The sequence below is a fragment of the Chiloscyllium punctatum genome, chromosome 10 (assembly GCF_047496795.1).
Source record: "Chiloscyllium punctatum isolate Juve2018m chromosome 10, sChiPun1.3, whole genome shotgun sequence".
Lineage (NCBI taxonomy): Eukaryota > Metazoa > Chordata > Chondrichthyes > Orectolobiformes > Hemiscylliidae > Chiloscyllium > Chiloscyllium punctatum.
In genome coordinates this window covers 83,149,817-83,168,302 of record NC_092748.1, presented here as the reverse complement: position 1 = coordinate 83,168,302, position 18,486 = coordinate 83,149,817, and the positions used below count along the sequence as shown (strand labels likewise).

Below are 18,486 nucleotides of genomic sequence, written 5' to 3'. Positions count from 1 at the left end.
AGTAGATCCATTTATTCTGGTTCTCTGCTTTGTTGATTAGCCAATCCTTTTCTAAGCTAATATATTACCCCATGCCCTCAGTGATCTTACCTTTGGTACGACAGCTCATGAAATGCTTTCAGAAATTCATACATAGGACATTGACAGGACTCCCACAATCCATGTTGCTTGTTACATCTTCAAAGAACTCTAAACATTTCACTATGACAAGTTACCCATCAAAAAAAACCATGCCAATTCTAATGGCTGTGCTTTGACTTTCCAAACTTCCCCTTACTCTGTCCTTAACATATTCCAACAATTTCCCAACAGAAGTTAAACCAACTGATCTATAGCTTCCTGTAAACAAGCCCTTCCTTGTACTTGGCACTGAATTACAAGAGAGAGACGTCAGAAGAGACTCCCAAGAATTGGAAACCACTGTCAAAACGGAGATGAAAATGTTTGGCTGTTCTACTTTAGACTTCATTGCAATACAGAAGGACCCACTGAACTGCCTGAACATAACAAGAACACAAATAAGTGATGTAGGCCATCTGGCCCATCGAGCTTGCTCTGCCATTCAACAAGATCGTGGCTGATCTTTTTAAGGACTTGGCTCCACTTACTCGCACATCATAATAACCCTTAATTCCCTTACTGTTGAAAAATCTAATAAACATTTAACAAGGGAGCCTAAACTGCTTCACTGGGCAGGGAATTCCACAGATTCACAGCCCTTTGTGTGGAGAAATTCCTCAACTCAGTCCTAATTTTGCTCCTCCTCATTTTTAGACTATGCCCTGTAGTTCTAGTTTTACCCACCAGTAGAAACAACCTCCCTGTTTCTATCTTAACTATTCCCTTCATAATTTTGTATGTTTCTGCAAGATCCTCTGTCATTCTTCTAAATTCCAAAATGCATAGTCCCAGTCAGTTCAATTTCTCCTCTTAAGACAACATTCAGATAAGATGTTTAGCTGAGACTTCATCAAGTAATTGATCCTGTAACACTCTTCAGCAGTGACGTTATCCCTGACATCATTGCAAATAATTATCCCTTAATATTACAGAAAACATTGTACGCCATTATTATGCTCTTTCGGAAACTACTGGCCATGTTTACAATGTTACAGTGACTACATTTCAGTGCTAAAAATGCCAACTGGTGAAGAATGACAAGAGATGAGTTGTCAAGCAAACATATGACAGTATTTGATTGAGCTTCAGAAAGATGACATAAAGAAGCCATGAAGGATTGACAAAATTCTTTCATTGACTCAATGAAAAGCATAGCTGAATACACAATTTCCAAATCAGCCATCAAGGACAGCAGTTACACGCATGCATCATTACCTGCAAGTTCTCTTCCAAGCCACACCTCATCCTGACCTGGAACTACCTTGCCATTTCTTTACTGTTGCTAGGTGAAACACCAGTCCTGAGGCTGAGGGATGACCTTATAGAGATTTACAAAATTATGAGGGGCATGGATAGGATAAATACACAAAGTCTTTTCCCTGGGCTCAGGGAGTCCAGAACTAGACGGCATAGCTTTAGGGTGAGGGGGGAAAAGATATAAAAGAGACCTAAGCCACAACGTTTTCACACAGAGGGTGGTACGTGTATGGAATGAGCTGCCAGAGGAAGTGGTGGAGGCTGGTATAATTGCAACATTTAAAAGGCATTTGGATGGGTATATGCATAGAAAGGGTTTGGAGTGATATGGGCCGGGTGCCGGCAGGTGGGACTAGATTGGGTTGGGATAGCTGGTCGGCATGGACAGGTTGGACTGAAGGGTCTGTTTCCACGTTGTACATCTCTGACTCGAATAGCACTCCAGGAACCCACATAAGACGACCGCAGTGGTTCAAAAAGACAACTCGCAACTTTGAGAGCAGTTAGGGATGGACAACAAATGTCAGCCTTGAATGCAGTGCTTATATGCCATTGAACAATTGAAAGAAATTCAAATGAGTGTGCAAGGTTAAAAACAGTTGGCAGCAGTTTGAAGACAATGAATATCAGTAAAATCACCAGCAAAGGTTCATTCAATTGAAGGAGAAGCACGGAGTTAATACAAAATAATTGAAGTAGCCAAAGCTACAGTAAAGTCAAAACAATGACAGGAAATTAGAATGCAATACACCTTTAATTTAGTGAAGATGGTAACTTGTTGAAATGTAGTGCTGAGTGCCATCATCTTGCAACATTTTAGAGATTAAAAAGACAAACAGCATACAAGAAAACTCCAACAAACAGTCAGTCAATCAAAATTGAGCATTCTATTGCAAACTGCTTCCAGTTTCCATGCAGACCGCAAATGAACATGTTACTGCAAATTGTACTTTGCAGTAACAGACAGCATCACAACCCAGGCCACATTGTTTCTGCTTTTGCAGTCAGGGTGGTCTTCAGGAACTGTACAACACTGAACAAAAAATTTTAATTAACTCAGAAAATTAGGAATGCAGATGCTGGATTATCACAGTCAAGTGCGTGGTGCTGGAAAAACACAACAGGTCACACACCATCCAGGATGCAGAAGAATTGATTCTTTGGGTATAAGCCCTTCAATGATGAAACTGGAGATTAAAGTGGGTAGAGAGATAAATGGAAGGATGGTGGAGCTGGAGGGAAGGTAGCTGAGCATGCAATAGGTAGATGAAGATGGGGTAATGGTGATAGATCAGAGAGGAGGGTAGAGCGGATAGGTGGGAAGGAAGATGGACAGATAGGACAGGTCACGAGGGCAGTGCCGAGTTGGAAGGTTGGATGTGGGGCGGGGGGGGGGGGGGGGGGGAGCAAATGAGGAAACTGGTGAAATCCACATGGATGCTGTGGTTGAAGGGTCCCAAGGCAGAAGGTGAGGCTTTCTTCCTGCAGGTGTAGGGTGGTGAGGGTTTGGCGATGGAGGAAGCCCAGCACCTGGAGGTCCTTGGAGGAGTGTGGGGAGGAGTCAAAGTGTTTGGCCACAGGGTGGTGGGATTGCTTTGTGCATGTGTCACTGAGATGTTCTCTGAAGTGTTCCTCATGTAGGTGCCCTGTCCACCCAATGTACAGAAGAGCGCAACAGGAGCAACGGATACAGCAAACGATCTGTAGAAGTGCAGGTAAATGTCTGATGGATGTGGAAGGCTCCTTTGGGCCTTGGACAGAGGTTGGGGGGTGGGGCATGGGCACAGGTTTTGCAATTCTTGCAGAGGCAGGGGAAGGTGCCAGGAGGGGATGGTAGTTTGGGGTCGGGAAGGCTGTGGGTGTGAACCTGACAAGTGTCGCAGAGGCAATGGTTTTTACGGAATGCAGATAGGGGTGGGGAGTAAAATATATCCCTGGTGGTGGGGTCCGTTTGTAAGTGGTGGAAATGGCGGAGGATGATGTGACGTATCCAGAGGTTGGTGGGGTGGAAGGTGAGTACCGGGAAGTTCTGTCCTTGTTGTGGTTGGAGGGGTGGGGCCCAAGGGGAGAGGTGTGGGAATTGGATGAGATGCGCTGGAAGGCATCATCCCACCACGTGGGAAAGAAAATTGCAGTCTTTGAAAAGGACGCCATCTGGTGCGTTCTGTGGTGGAACTGGTCCTCCTGGGAGCAGATGCGGCAGAGGAGTTGGGAATAAGGGAGGGTGTTTTTATAGGAGGCAGGGTGGGAGGAGGTGTAATCCAGGTAGCTGTGTGTCGTGGTGGGTTTGTAAAAGCTGTCCATATTGAGTCAATCAGCGTTGATGGAGATGGAGGGGTCTAGGAAGGGGAGGGAGGTGCCCGAGATGGTCCAGGTGGACTTAAAATTGGGGTGGAATGTTAGTGAAGTTGATGAACGAAGTGGCGCCGATACAGTCATCGATGTAGTGGAGGGAAAGGTAGCGAATGGTATAGCTGCAGAAGATGGACTGTTCCAAGTACCTAATGAAGAGACAGGCATAGCTGGGGCCCATGCAGGTGCACATGGTCTGTAGGAAGAGAGAGGATTCAAAAGGAGAAATTATTAGGGTGAGGACCAGTGGTCTTTCCATGTTCTTGCATTGAACATTTCAAAATAAGTTTTCAGCCAGCACCCTTCACTTAGGGATCTGCTTCTCAAAGTATACAGATATTTTAAACAAAAATAAAATACAAGGCTTTTGGGAAGGGTTTCTGGTGAACATTTCAGTGCCATTCTCAATAATTCCAAAGTTAACAGGAGAAAACAGACTTGACATTACCACAATTTCAGACCACCATACAACATGGTGCACTTGAAAGACACATGTGCAAGATTTTATATTTGTCAATTTTGTCAAATTATTAACATTGTTTATGCATAAAATCTACACTTAGGGAGCAAAAAGACCAATATCAGACTCAGTCATACACCATAGAAACAGCCCTTCAAGTCTATGCTGACCACAAACACCGAACTAAACTAATCCCATTTACCTGCACTTGGCGCATAGCCTACTATGCCTTGACATTGTAAGCACTCATCCAGATGCTTCAATATAGACAACTTATTGCAGTCACAAATAGCAACTACAATAATACAGGCAAACTGTAAAATGTTTAGTACTACTTGGGGACACCAAAATATTTGCATTTTGTGTAATAGCTTCTCATATGCAGTTTAATGTAATTTTCTAATATTCTTACAACTTCAATGGCTATAAAGCTCTCAAGCTTCATTCACTCAGCTTACATTGTTATATCATCTCCTTGCTGTACTACATCTCATTAAGTATTTTCACTTGCTCAAATATTTTTTTAAAAACAAGGCTATGTATAGTCAGACATACTTTGCAGTTCCATTGTCTGGGTGCTTTATATCATTCGAATCGTGTTTGCCAATATCTTTGCCTCGCACTCAAAATGAAGGTTAACTGCATGCCACTCCAACAGGATGTTACACTTTTTAAAAGTAAAGCTAATAAATAAAATTATACAATTATGCTCTGTCGAAAATTAAGGAAAACGAGACGCTTCCTGCTCATTTTCCGGCCCACAATTCATCTATTTTCTATTCCAATGATCAGTGAGGTAATCGTGAAAACAACAGAAATTCAAAGATGGGCAATTCCAGTTAAGATAAACTGAATTACACGATAAACACAGAAAACTCGTCGAAAATTCTTTAACTAAAAGCATACCATAATCAAACTCCCTTCCGACTAAATGACAGTCATGTTCAAAAATGCAGTATGATATCAGGAATAGCAAAGCCCCAATCTTATTTCATCACTCACTGTCGCTTTATTTTCAAACGGTCGAAAACACAAATCATAGTCGAATTTTAGCGAAAAGGCGGTAAGATTATGTCCAATACACTCGAGTCCTATATCTTTACTGATCTATTTTACTAGCATGACTGAACCCTTGTTTTATGTATTGTCTAATTTTTAAAAAAAATATCATCAATTCTATGTCATAAAAGGGAAGCCACCAGATAATTTTTAAAAAATGCTCTGTTCTGGTCTGATTAGTGTCGAGATAAATGAACCATGCCGAACTCTCACCTGCCCTAAAACATGTCGTATACTCACCCAATAGCTGAGCACTCGCGCGCACAGACATGGAAAATCTCCGACAGTACAGTCGATACAACGAGCTGGTGGTGCATTCAGACGAAAGGTAAGGCCACAAGGACTATCTGTTCGAAATCCACCCCCCAAACCAACCCCGGTGGATTTCTCCCAACCCCACCCGCTCAGCAGGGATGGGGTTTCGGCCTATCGGAGAGGCAGGAAGAAAGGAGAAAACTAGGCCGCCGGGCTAATTTTACCCAGCCAAACCTTTCCATACGTCGCTTCCGCGACTCCTTTATTCGTCCGTCACCAGAAACAGTGATGACCTTCTCACTGTGCGTGGCGCACATTTACCACCGGTAACCACAACCCCCCTCCCCCGCCGAAGTCGCGAAATATACCAACCCCTTAATTAAACTAAATGGATCAGCTCTGCAAGAAGTTGTTTTTTTTAAAAAGGCAGACATACTTACTAGCCTTCCACCAACAGGATTTGTTGCAACGATTCGGGAGCATGGCTAAACCCAGCTCCCTGCCTCGCACGCTCCCTCTCAACCTCTTTTTTTCCTCCCTTCACCCAACTCCAACAAGCCTAATGGAGGAGGCAGTGACGCTCACCAACTGACACTGACAGCGCCCAATAGAGGCCACAGTAGCAGCTGCCAAAGCTGGAACAACTCTAATTATAAATGTTTAAAAGGCTTACGAGGATACACCCAAAAATCAGCTTCCAATTGATTTCATGCACAAGTCACTCCGCGCTCGCTGTACACAACGGACTGTTAAATGCAAAATTGTGTGTGTACATGTATTTAATAATTGTTATAAATATATCCATATACCTGAACCGGGACAACTGCTAACAAACGTAAATGTGAGATCGATTATAATTCAATGTCTGAATAGGTAAACATATAACTATCTGGGTTACTGCAGTGTGTATTTATGTTTGATACCCCGCTCTCACACTAATTATCTGTTTGCATTTCTCCCAATTCCCAAATCCACCATTTAACGAGTAATTGGCATTGACTGGCGCTTTAGACAAACGCTATCCAGAGCGCCAAATCTTCATCAAAATCGTCCATTGCGGTTTTTACATCGATCCCCAATTATACTGGGTTTAGTATATAATGTGATGGATGTCAACAGGTTGTCCTGACAACAATTTGCAACCTCACTCCTCCTAATCTTGTAGCATGCACGCCAAAGAAATCCATTTTCTGTGCATCCGGAGGCTGAACATCAAGTTCGCTTCTATATTAAATTAAGCTGATGATTTTGGAGCCGGCTTTCTTTCTGCCTGCAATTCTATTGCTTTTCTACCGTTCTCCCTCCCACGGGAGCAAAGACAGCTGTCAATCATCCGGGCACAATGGTGACTCTAAGCCAATGAGCGGCAGCAGAGGGCGGGGTCAAGCCGCCATCACGTCAGACTTAGGCAGTGGGCGCTCTCGCTCCAGCCCCGGCACACTCTCTGAAACCTGCCGGTCCCTTTCCGGGGATTTAATAAAAAGGGCCGGCTTAAATAAAACGCTTACTCGACAAAGCAGACGCGCTATCGATCTTACCCACCATCCACGTGCGTATTCATCGAGCGGACGAACAGAAAACCGGCGAAAATAAAACCCAGCCCCGAAAATCTACAGGAAAAACCCCCCACCCCCAACCAGACGCTGCCCCGGCATCAATGCACTTCGTCATCACGTCCGGCGTCTGTCGTAATGACGGAGAGCACGCTAGCGTGATGACGTTGTTGACGTGTTTTAAGCGCGCTTCTGCTGTCGAGTGTGACAATGTTATAGTCCTTCATTGAAGAAATGTGTTGACTATTGTTACTGTAAGTTTGGTTATAAGTTTTCCAGTTTAAATTTTGCATTATGTATTGAGTGTTCCATCGCTTGCTTTAATTTGGTGCCGAATGTAACTCAAAGGTTTTACTTATTCAGTGATTTTTTAAAACATTATATCACGTTTTTATTTCTAAATTATTTTAATTAACACTTTGGAAGTTTTAGTTATCATTCGCCAGAATGATTTGTTGAAGTATTGATCGTGTAGAAACTATTTATTGTTGTCTTGAACCGAGAAGGAGATCAATGAATTCGCAAGGCGCAGAACTAGTTCAGGCGTTTGATAATCGTGCGGCTTTTACATTCTCAGGGAAGTCTATTCATATCACCCTTTATATTGGAACATAGCTTTACAGATGAAGTCGTGATTAAAGATCTGATGCTGGGTTATATTTCATCCAACGATTGACATTTTGCAAATGGGTGGTAACGCTCCTTTAAGGTGGTTTTTAGACAAGACACAAACTGTCACAATGCAGTGCCAATATTGGGAATTTTTTATTGACAGGTTTACTGTCGTTTTCAAAAATACTTACCCTATCTAGCTAGATTTGTTTTGGCTAGAAGACCGTTATTTGTTGCTCAAGGGTCTTTTTGATGCTATTCATGGAATAAAAGTCAACTACATCACAATTACATTACTTGAAGGACTCCTGTATTCTCAAATCTAGACAGCTTGTAACTCAATCGCTTTTTTGCAATTAAGCCTATTATAGAGTGCCTGAAACAACATTCGTACCTTTTCTTGATTTGAATGTAGGTGTGAAATTGTTAAGAACAATGCATGAAAAATAAATGCAATTTGACGTAACTACCATTCATGGGGTGGTTTATTCAATGTTTATTTGCCTAAACTACTGTCTGTGTCTTGCAAAAGCTTACTGTGATCTTAATTATCAATCATGCTCCGTATTTGACATCAGACTTGTCCTTCTGCATATTGCTCTAATCTAAGAAAGTGGTAAAGGCTAGTACAATTACAACATTTAGAAGGCACCTGAATAGGTGCATGAACAGGAAAAGTTTGGAGAGCTGGAAACCAAGTGCTGGCAAATGGGACCTGATTAATCTAGGATATCTGGTCGGTATGGACGGGTTGGACTGAATGGTTTGCTTCTATGCTGTTCATTTCCCTTGGCTACATACCTGGTCAACTTGTCGAAAAATTCATTAAGTTGGTCAAACATGACCTCCCATTAATGAAACCATGCTGCCTGTTTTTGATTAATCCCTGCCTGCTATTTACCATTATTTTATCAATCTACCTCTCATACAGTATCTTATCAAACAGCCACTGATAATATTTTTTATCAGTGTTTTATTTCTTCTTAAAACTTTTCCAAACATTGTAAGATGTAAGGAAAGGACGAATCAGACTGAAATAACAACAGGAAATACTGGACAAACTCAGTCGGTCTGATCATGTCTGTGGAGAGAGAAACAGAGTTCATGATTCAGGTTGATACGTGTATCCAGGGGCACTTGATCTGCGAGGTTAAATTGCTTTTAATTTATCATTTTGTCTTTCTTTTTGTAGTCATAAAAACTTGAGCTATTGGGTAAATCAAGGCCCAGGGAATTAATGCAGTATTTCACATGGGTATAAAATTAGTTAAGAGGTCGAATGTAATGGAAAATGTTTGATTTTTGACTGAACGTATGCTTTGGTATCTACCACCTGGGCTGTGTGTTAGGATGAATGCTCATTTCAATATTTATTAAAACATTTTTGTTGGAAGTGGTTAAATAAGAACTGTGCTTAATTCTGGATCACGATGTACCCTGAAGTGGTAACAGCCCTCTTAACGACTTAAAGCAATCATAGTCAACAAAAGGTGAGAATAATCTGAACTTTTTAAAAAAAAATGTATCCCCATATGTGATAAAGTTAGAAATCACACAACACCAGGTTATAGTCCAAATTTGGAAGTACAAACTTTTGGAGTGTTCTTCCTTTTGTCAGGTAGCAAATGTGAAGAATAGGGTAGATCCTGTGGTATGGGACAGATTTAAAGGTCAGCATGAGAGAATGCACAAAGGGTCTCTGACAACAAATTTCCAATTGTATACAGGGAAAGGGATAATCAAAGGAAATGTGGGCTTTCCAAAAATATGGATAACTTACAAATGCAGGAATTGACAGACAAATTGAATAATCACTTGTCAATCTTCACAGGATAGGGAAAAGATAATATCCTTGATATTGTTCGTGATGGCACAATGTTTAGCACAGTGCCAGGGACCCAGACTGAATTCCAGCCTTGGATGACTGAATGTGTGGACAAAGTTAAAAATCACACAACATCAGGTTATAGTCCAACAAATTTAATTGGAAGCACTAGCTTTCTGAGCACTGCTCCTTCATCAGGTGATTGTGATGAAGGAGCAGCGCTCCGAAAGCTAGTGCTTCCAATTAAATCTGTTGGACTATAACCTGGTGTTGTGATTTTTAACTTTGTACACCCCAGTCCAATATCGGCATCTCCAAGTCATGAATGTGTGGAGTTTGTGTATTCTCCCCGTGTCTGTATGAGTTTCTGCTAGGTGCTCCAGTTTCCTCCCACAGGCTAAAGATGTGCAAGTCTGGTCGATTAGTCATGGTAAATGTGGGGTTACAGTGATAGGGTGGGATGTTGTTTGGAGGGTTGGTATAGATGCGATAAGCACTGGAGGGTTTCTATGATCTTAGTGTTTTGCTCCTATTTAAAGTAAGCAATGCAATTGTTTTGGGAAACAAGGCTGTATTTTGAAGAAAATTGATGAGGAAAGTGAAGATGATATTTATAATCTTGCAAAGTGATCAATTGTCCTTTTTATTAATTGGAGAATTGAAAATATAACTGCATTATTTAAGGTAGATTAGATGAACTAGGAAATGATGAACCTGTTAGTGCAATGTCTGCTGTGAGAAAATTATTGCAATCTGAAATAACAACAGAGTGATCCAGCAAATGAGCTCTTCAATAAATTAGAGCTTTTTGATTTGTTAGGAGGCGGTGGGCAGCATTTATTGCCCATCTCTGTTGCCAATAATTTTTTAAAAATTATGTTGATTTAGCCAAGAATTGGTCATGGAAGTGTGAGATAATGTATTTCTGGAGGTTAAGCGAGGCAAAGGAGTACATAATTAATGGGAGCATACTGGGAGGCTTAGGAGAGGTGAGAAGAAATTTGAGCTGAGAGTCCACAGATTCCTAAAGATAACTGGACAGGTCATTAAGGTGGGTTCGGAAGATGTTCAATGTCTTTTTTTTTCTTATGTTGTTTACTTTGTTAATGAAGAATAGGGAGGTTGTGCTGGAACTGCACAAATCATTAGTTCTTCCACAACTTGAGAACTGTGTATATTTCTGGTCACCCCATTACAGGAAACCTGTTATTGCACTGGAGACAACACAGAGGAAATTTACAAGAAAGTTGCCAGTACTGGAGAAATGCAGCAATGAGGAAAGATTGGTTAGCCTGGGGTTTTGTTCCTTGGAGCACTGGTTGACAGGAGCTTTGAGTGAGACGTACAAAATTGCAGGAAGCCTGGATAAAATTAATGGGAAGAGCACAATTACCTTGGCAGAGAGGTCAGTGATTCGGGGCATAGATTTTAAAGTAATTGGTTGAAAGATTATTGGGGGAAATGAGAAATATATTTTTCACAATAATGTAGTGGGGTTTAGACCTCAATGACTGAAAGCATTGTAGAGCAGTATCAAGTGCCGTAACCTGAATGCCTGTGGACCAAATGCTGGACTTGGGTTTGGAGGCTTGACTTTTCACTGGCGCAGCCAAAATGGACCAACTGGCCTTTTCCTATGAGTAAGCTTATTGTGAATTCTGTGATAATGAATCAAATTTAAATTTTTTGAACCATTAAGTAAATTAGCATGGAAATGACTGTGGATGTCATGAACCTCCTGAAGTCAATCCATAGTGTTCCATAAGCATATGTTAAGATCAAAGCCAAGCTCCTCAAAAGAGCAGGTAGGTGATTTTGACTTGGACAAAACACTTGAGACCTCAGCTGGAATGATATGTAATCTTGTGGGTGCTGCATTATAAGAAAAATGTGAATGTTTTGCAGAGAATGGTTCAGAACTTAGAAGCTTCAGATATGAGGATAGATTTAACAAGCTGGCACTGTTCTCCTTTTGAGAGAAGAAGGCTGAGAGGAGATCTGATCGAGGTATTTCAAATAGTAAGGATAGATGGGGTAAAGCTGTTTCAACTTGTAAAACAAAGGAGAGGGTGTGGATTTAAAGTGATATGCAAATGATAAAAGTATTTCACACAGTAAGTGGCTAGTGTATAGAATGCACCGTCTGTAAAGATGGTATTGAGTGACAATCTTGATAGAAATGGTGTGCAAATGTGTTGGGGGGGGGGGGGAAATGCAGGAGATTGGCACTAGGTAATAGAATCGGTACAGGCACAATGGACTCAATGACCTCCTATACACAGACATGCACCCTCTCACAGACAACTTATACACCACACACACACACACACACACACACACACACACACACACACACACACACACACACACACACACCCCACACATCTGTTTATGGGCTTAATTTGTACTTGCAGTTTTTGAGCAAAATAAAATGAATCCATGTAAGATTCTGTAAATCCCTTTTTTTTAGAAATAGAGTCAGTCTGAGTACTGGGCCACAGATAGCCTCACACAGGGCACTTCATGCCTTCAGTGCATTATCTGAGCTGACATGGCACCTATTGTTAAAGTACACTTGAGAAATTAACTTTAAAAAAGTTCTGGGATTTATATATGAAAGAACTGAGACCAACATGGTCATTGTAAAAGATGAGAGACTTAACAAACAATGCAGGTCTTTTTCAATATATAATTTTAGTTGCATCACAGTGTAAACATTTGCTATGAATTTTGTGTCTTACGATCTTATCCTCCACAATCACCTGATGAAGGAGCAGCACTCTGAAAGTGAGTGCTTCCAAATAAACCTGTTGGGCTATAACCTGGTGTTGTGATTTTTTTTTTAACTTTGTACATCCCACTCCAACACCAATGCCTGCCAATCATTAGAAAGATAGTTGTGGTTATTGGAGGTCAGTTATCTCTGCAGGAGTTCCTCAGTTAGTGTCCGAGGCCCAACCATTTTCAGTGCTTCATCAATGACCTTCTCTCCATCATAATGTCAGAAATGAAGATGTTCATCATTGATAGCACAGCTCCTCAGATACTGAAGCAGTCCACATCCAACTGCAACAAGATCTGGACAATATCCAAGGTTGGGGTGTCAAGCAGCAAGTAACATTCGCACCACAGAAGTGCCATGCTATGACAATTTAATTACTGCCCTTTGCCATTCAATGATGTTACATGACTGAATCCCCCATTATCACCATAGTTGGAGTTACCATTGACTAGAAACTTAACTGGACTCACTTCATAAACATAGTGACGACAAGAACAGGTCAGAGGCTAAGAATTCTACAGCGAGTGAATCTCCAGAGTCTGTCCACCACCTACTTGGCACAAATCAGGAATATGTTGGAACACTGTGCTTGCCCAGATTGGTGCACTTCCAACAGCACTCCAGGAGCTTGACATCATACAAAACAAAGCAGCTGTTTAATTGGCATCACGTCCACTGCCTCCACCGCCAACGCTCACTAAAAGAAGTGCATACTATTTATAAGACAAACTGTTGAAAATCACCAAAGATCCTTAGATAGCATCTTCCAAACCCACAAGTCCTACTATCTAGAAAGACAAGGGCAGCTGATACATGGGAATACTACCTGCAAATTCCCCTCCAAGCCATTCACTAATCTGACTTTGAAATATATAGCCATTTATTCCTGGTTACTGGGTCAAAATCCTGGAATTTCCTGCCTAAGTGAACTGTGGTTGAACCTTCAACAAGTGACAAGTGGACTGCAGCAGTTCAATAAATGCTGGCCAGCCAGCAACGCCCGCGTTCCATGAATGAATAAAAAAAGGAACCATTTGTCATCGTGAAAACACATATACACAAATATTTGTGAAGTACCAGGTACCATATGCATGAGCATACTGTTACAAAGAGACGCAATTCGATTTACTCGATGGTGAACCTTTGGAAGTGGCAGTCATATTTTTTGCAAAAGATTGTTCAAAAAAAAATCTTGGACCTATGAAGACCTATAATTTGGACCTGGATACAGAGTATGATTTCCAAGTTTGCAATTGACCTAAAACTCAACTATGTAGTCAGCACACAGAAAATTCATAAATAATTCAGATGGACCTAGACAAGTGAAATAGACAGATCTGCGAAATTGATGAAATATAATGCAGAGTCATGTGAATTGATCCATTTTGGAAAGAAGAATGGGGGAAAGACAAGGTGAACTAAATTGTGTAGTTTTATGGGATTGCAGGAATGTCGTGACAATGGGGGTAGATGGACATAATTATTTGAAAGTCTTGGGATAAGTTTAGAGAGTGTTTTAAAAATGCCTTGCTTTTAGAGATGTGGGCATCACAAGTGAGGCCAACATTTGTTGACCATCCCATTTCCGTAGAGAGCATGGTAGTGAGCCACTGCCTTTACTGTCTGCAGTCCATATGATGTAGGTCCTCTGACAATCCTGTTAGGAAGGATGTTGAAGGATTTTAACCCAGTGATGGTGAAGCAGGAACAAGATTACTGTATTTGGGTCAGAATGGTGACTTGAGGGTGGGAATATTCTCATGCATTTTCTGTCTTTGACCTTCTTGGTGGCAAAGCTTGCTGGTTTGAAAGGTGCTGCTGAAGGACGCTTTGAGTGTCTGGAGTGTATCTTGTAAATGGTCTACACTGCTGTCTTATCCATTGTGATGGAGGGAATGAATGTTGTATGATGGATTGATGCTAATCAGGAAATCTGTTTTGTTTTGCACGATGTGTGCAACTTGTATTGTTGGAACTGCACTCATCTGAACAAGTGGAGTGTGTCCATCACATTCCCAGCTTGTGCCCCTCAAATGATGGACAGGATTGTGAGGTCAAGAATTGAGTTACTCTGCTTGGGATTCCTAGCCACTGATCTGCTATTGTAGCCATTGTGCTGTATCTATATAGATGATGCACTTCAGACTCTGGTTCATAGAAAAATCCAGGATATTGATAGTGTGGTATTTGATTTATGGAAGTACTATCGAGTTTCAGAGATGGTTAGATTTTATTTCTTCTTTAGAGATGTTTGTTGCCTGGCAGTTTTGTGGCATAAATGTTAATGATCACTTGTGAGCTAAATCTGCTTAGGGGCTTCAGTGTCTATCACTGAGAATGGCTCATTAGCAACTATCAACTGAACTGGCTGAATTCTAAAGATCAGATCTGCTGGACATGGTCTACGGCAGATGAAAAAGGAATCGAGAAAAGGGTGGAGGAAAAAACTGCTTGAATTCATCTTTTCCAGTCCATGACAAATATTCGTAAGAATGACCACCATGTGGGATTTCTGGTGACCATGTACTGTTTTCATTTTAAGGATATTTTCCATCATTTTGTTTGGCACTACTAGTGTCGTAAACGGGATAGATATTCAGTAGGCCGAGCAACTCAAAACTGAGCATCCATGAGCAACTGCAGAGTTCTTTTTTTTTAAATTCACTTGTGAGATGTGGGCATCACTGGTCAGGCTAACATTTATTGCTCATCTCTAATTGCCAGAGGACAATTAAATGTCACCCACATTTGTAGGTCTGGAGTCATGTGTAGGGCAGACCAGGTAAGGATGGTGGTTTCCATCCCTTTTTTTAAAAAAAACAGTAGTGAACCAGATGTGTTTTTCCTGACAATCAACAATTAGACTCTTTTATCATTAGAATCTTAATTCCAGATATGTATTGAATTCAACTTCCACCATCTTCCATGGCAGGTTTCAAACTTGAATGACCAGAAAATTACTGGGGTCTCTGGATTAGTAGTGCAGCAATAATACCACTGGACCATCCCTCTCCAGCTATTGTATTCAACTTCAATTTATAACTTGGTGAGCTGGCATATACCCAATCTATCTTTACCAAGAATCAGAATGGATTGCTGGATGAAATGACAAGAGCAAGAGGAAATGCCAGGAGCAGCACCAGACATACCAGAAAATTGGGTCATTTAGATTAAGCTATGTACTGAACTTGAGAGTGTGGTGCTTGAAAAGCACAGTAGGTTAAGCAGCATCCGAGGAGTAGCAGAATCAACATTTTGGGCATAAGCCCTTCATCAGACTTTTGCCTGAAACGTTGATTCTCCTGCTCCTCCGATGCTGCCTGACCTGATGTGCTTTTCTGGCACCACACTCTCGACCACACTTGCGTCTACATGCTGAACTATTACTTGTCAAGCAGCAGAACCACAAAGTGATAAATGGGGCAAAGTGATTCCATATCCAATGAAGAGGATCTAATTTCTGCAGTCCTCCAATATCCAGTGATGAACAGATGTAGACAATTTAAACAACGTACTGGAAGAGAAGTTCCCTAAATATTTCTATCTTCAAGTCTGGAGGATAGAATTCAGTGCATCGGCATGAAATACTGGGCTGAGGTATTGACAGAATTTTCAGCTCGTGGTACCAAGTGGATGATGCATCTCTTGTTTCTTTAGTTCTCCATCATCACAGATGCTAGTCTTTGATTCGTTACACATTAGTGTATGAAATGGCTGAAGGTATTGGTTACTATAAAAGCTTTTGGTCCTGACAACATGTCCACTATTGTACTGAAATGTGCTCCACACGTAGCCATGCCTCTAGCCAAACTGTTGAAGTTCAGCTATAACACTGGTATCTATTGATTATGTGAGAACTTGCCCAGAGGTTTTGTCCACCAAATGCAGTTTTAGTCCAACCTGGCGAATTACCACTTTATAAGAAAATAACGTATGCTGGAGATCATAGCAGGTCAGGCAGCATGCAGGGAGAGAGAGCAAGCTAGCATTTTGAGCCTAGATGACTCTTCAATAGGGCCATACTGCAGTAATTTGCTCCTACCATTTTATAAGTCTACTCTTGATCATCAGCTCAGCGATGGAACAAGCCACGACAGCATGACCAGTTAACATTTATCAACAGTCATATGCTCTTTGTTCAGTTTGGTTTCTGGCACGACCACTTAGCTCTCGACTTCATGGCAGTGTTGGTCTAAACATGGACAAAAGCGCTGAATGCCAGAGATTATCTCTATCAAGTACAGCAAGGCATGGGAGCACTGGCTACAAATTCTTCAAGCCAAAATTGTCCTGACTTGCAACCTGCTGTTCCTTTTGTGGGCTAAAATCCTGGAATTCTTCTCAACAACACTGTGTAGGTGTACCGACACAATACAGACTGCAGTTGCTCAGAGAGGCAGCTAAGCACCACCACTTCAAGTGTAAGTAAGAATGACAATAAATGCTTGCCTAGCCAGTGACATCTACATCCTCTGAAAGAACGAAGATGAACAATATCTGTCCTATTTTCTTGTTCCCTGCTCCAGTTCCAACTAAACGACTATCTTCTTAATTTCTTCTTATTATTCCTCTTCACCTCTGTCCCATTTCTGTGGAACCTAACATTCTGGATCTCAAACACATAAGTGAAACATTTAATATATTTCATAATGCATCATTGTCCATTTTAGTTTTCATTGAAATTGATCAATATCTTAGACTGAAAACCTGTAGTAGCTAAGTAAGGAGTAGGCTTGTGTTAAAGTTATAACATACCAGTGGAACGTTTACTCTTCGTTAGCTGGACAGAAAAATCCTTAGCTGAAGACATCAAAATTTTGTAATAAAATTTGCAATTTTGTGTTGCTGACGTATCAAATTTATCAATTAATGTCATCCTATGAAAGCAAGCTGAAAGCCAGTTCTGAGGAAGGGTCATTTGGACCTGAAATGTTAACTCTGATTTCTCTTCACAGATGCTGCCAGACCTGCTGAGTTTTTTCCAACAACTTCTGATCGTGTTTCTGATTTACAGCATTCACCGTTCTTTCAGATTTTATTCTGAAAACCTTGAATTAAATATATTCTTAGATGATCAAATCCTTCATGATACTATGGATTGAATCTTTTTTAAAATTATCTCTTGTGATATAATTAGATGGAGTTGAAGGATATCCAATAATTTGTTGGTGAAATAAATCAGATTTTTTCTGTTTTGATATTCTGGCTATTACAGTTCCCCAAATAATTAAAGGTATCTTGATGCACCAAAAGGAACATACAGTCAGATTATAGCAAAACCAATGTTGTAATTAGTTGTGGATTTTGAGAGGTTACAGTATCACCCTGCAAATATACCAATTTCCTTTCTGGAGCTTGTTTGGATTTATTGTACATCAAAATAAAACAGTTACTGCAGTGTTTGCGATATAATAGTAAATCTTTTTATGTTAAATATTTTTAACAAAATATCAATTACAAGGCTTGACCTATATTCTATTATTTTAAAAAATGCAGTTGAAGAAGTCATGAAAAAATCTCAGCAGCTCCAGCAATGTCCTCCATCTTTACTTCCTGAGAACAAGTGCTCAGAAGATGAGTTTGACACTCTGCTTTCAACACTGCCTGAAAAACTTAATCAGCGATTGCTTCCTTTCCAGAAAGAAGGCATCAAGTTTGGCATTGAAAGAAATGGCAGGTAAGCAAATGTATATCATTTTTGGATTTGTGATGATGAGAACACACCATGCTATTTTACTTTGTGATTACCTATGCCATTGTTATTCAGGAGGCTGGAGTCTGCATCATGCTTGACACTTATCTGCTTGGATAGCCTGGTCCTTGAAGGGCATGCCTGACACAATCTTTGAGAATCCAAGTAATTTTAGCCAAGATCAAATAGTCAAGTGTGAATCAGGTGTCTAATGGATCTAGGACATTTTCACTTTATTGGGGGAGGCAAGCCTGGAAAATGAATCAATGTGGTTTAATCTTAACTGTCCTCTGGGCAATTAGGGATGGGCAATAACTGCTGGCCTAGCCAGTGACGTCTTCATCCATGATTTGAATAAAACATTTTTTTATCCTTGCAGCCCTGTGAAAGTACTGCATTATTAAAGATATTTTTGAAGTTGCTTTAGAAAAGGCATTTCAGTGATTTAAAATATTACTGGTTGATTGGTGGTACAGAATGAGAGTATTGCTGCAAAAAGAGACATGACCTCCAGTCTGC

General features: G+C 40.7%; 2 protein-coding genes across 18 annotated transcripts in view; one reads left to right on the top strand and one right to left on the bottom strand.

Annotated features, from left to right (window-relative positions):
- The window catches only part of LOC140482350 (R3H domain-containing protein 1-like), a 168,992-nt gene extending 161,828 nt beyond the window's left edge, over positions 1-7,164 (bottom strand). For 7 of the 13 annotated variants that reach the window (XM_072579676.1, XM_072579683.1, XM_072579686.1 and 4 more), the window contains exon 1: positions 5,944-6,095. The gene's annotated coding sequence lies outside the window, so the exon portion shown is untranslated. Of the gene's footprint in view, positions 1-5,488; positions 5,748-5,939; positions 6,097-7,041 lie in introns of those variants that run through there. The other 6 variants (XM_072579690.1, XM_072579689.1, XM_072579677.1 and 3 more) reach the window with 5 other exon arrangements.
- The window catches only part of zranb3 (zinc finger, RAN-binding domain containing 3), a 186,525-nt gene continuing 174,959 nt past the window's right edge, over positions 6,921-18,486 (top strand). For 2 of the 5 annotated variants that reach the window (XM_072579673.1, XM_072579671.1), the window contains exons 1-3: positions 6,921-7,310; positions 10,692-10,898; positions 17,772-17,952. In XM_072579673.1, the coding sequence (XP_072435774.1) occupies positions 10,868-10,898; positions 17,772-17,952 (212 nt within the window). In that variant the 5' untranslated portion in view covers positions 6,921-7,310; positions 10,692-10,867. Of the gene's footprint in view, positions 7,311-10,691; positions 10,899-17,771; positions 17,953-18,486 lie in introns of those variants that run through there. The other 3 variants (XM_072579672.1, XM_072579675.1, XM_072579674.1) reach the window with 3 other exon arrangements.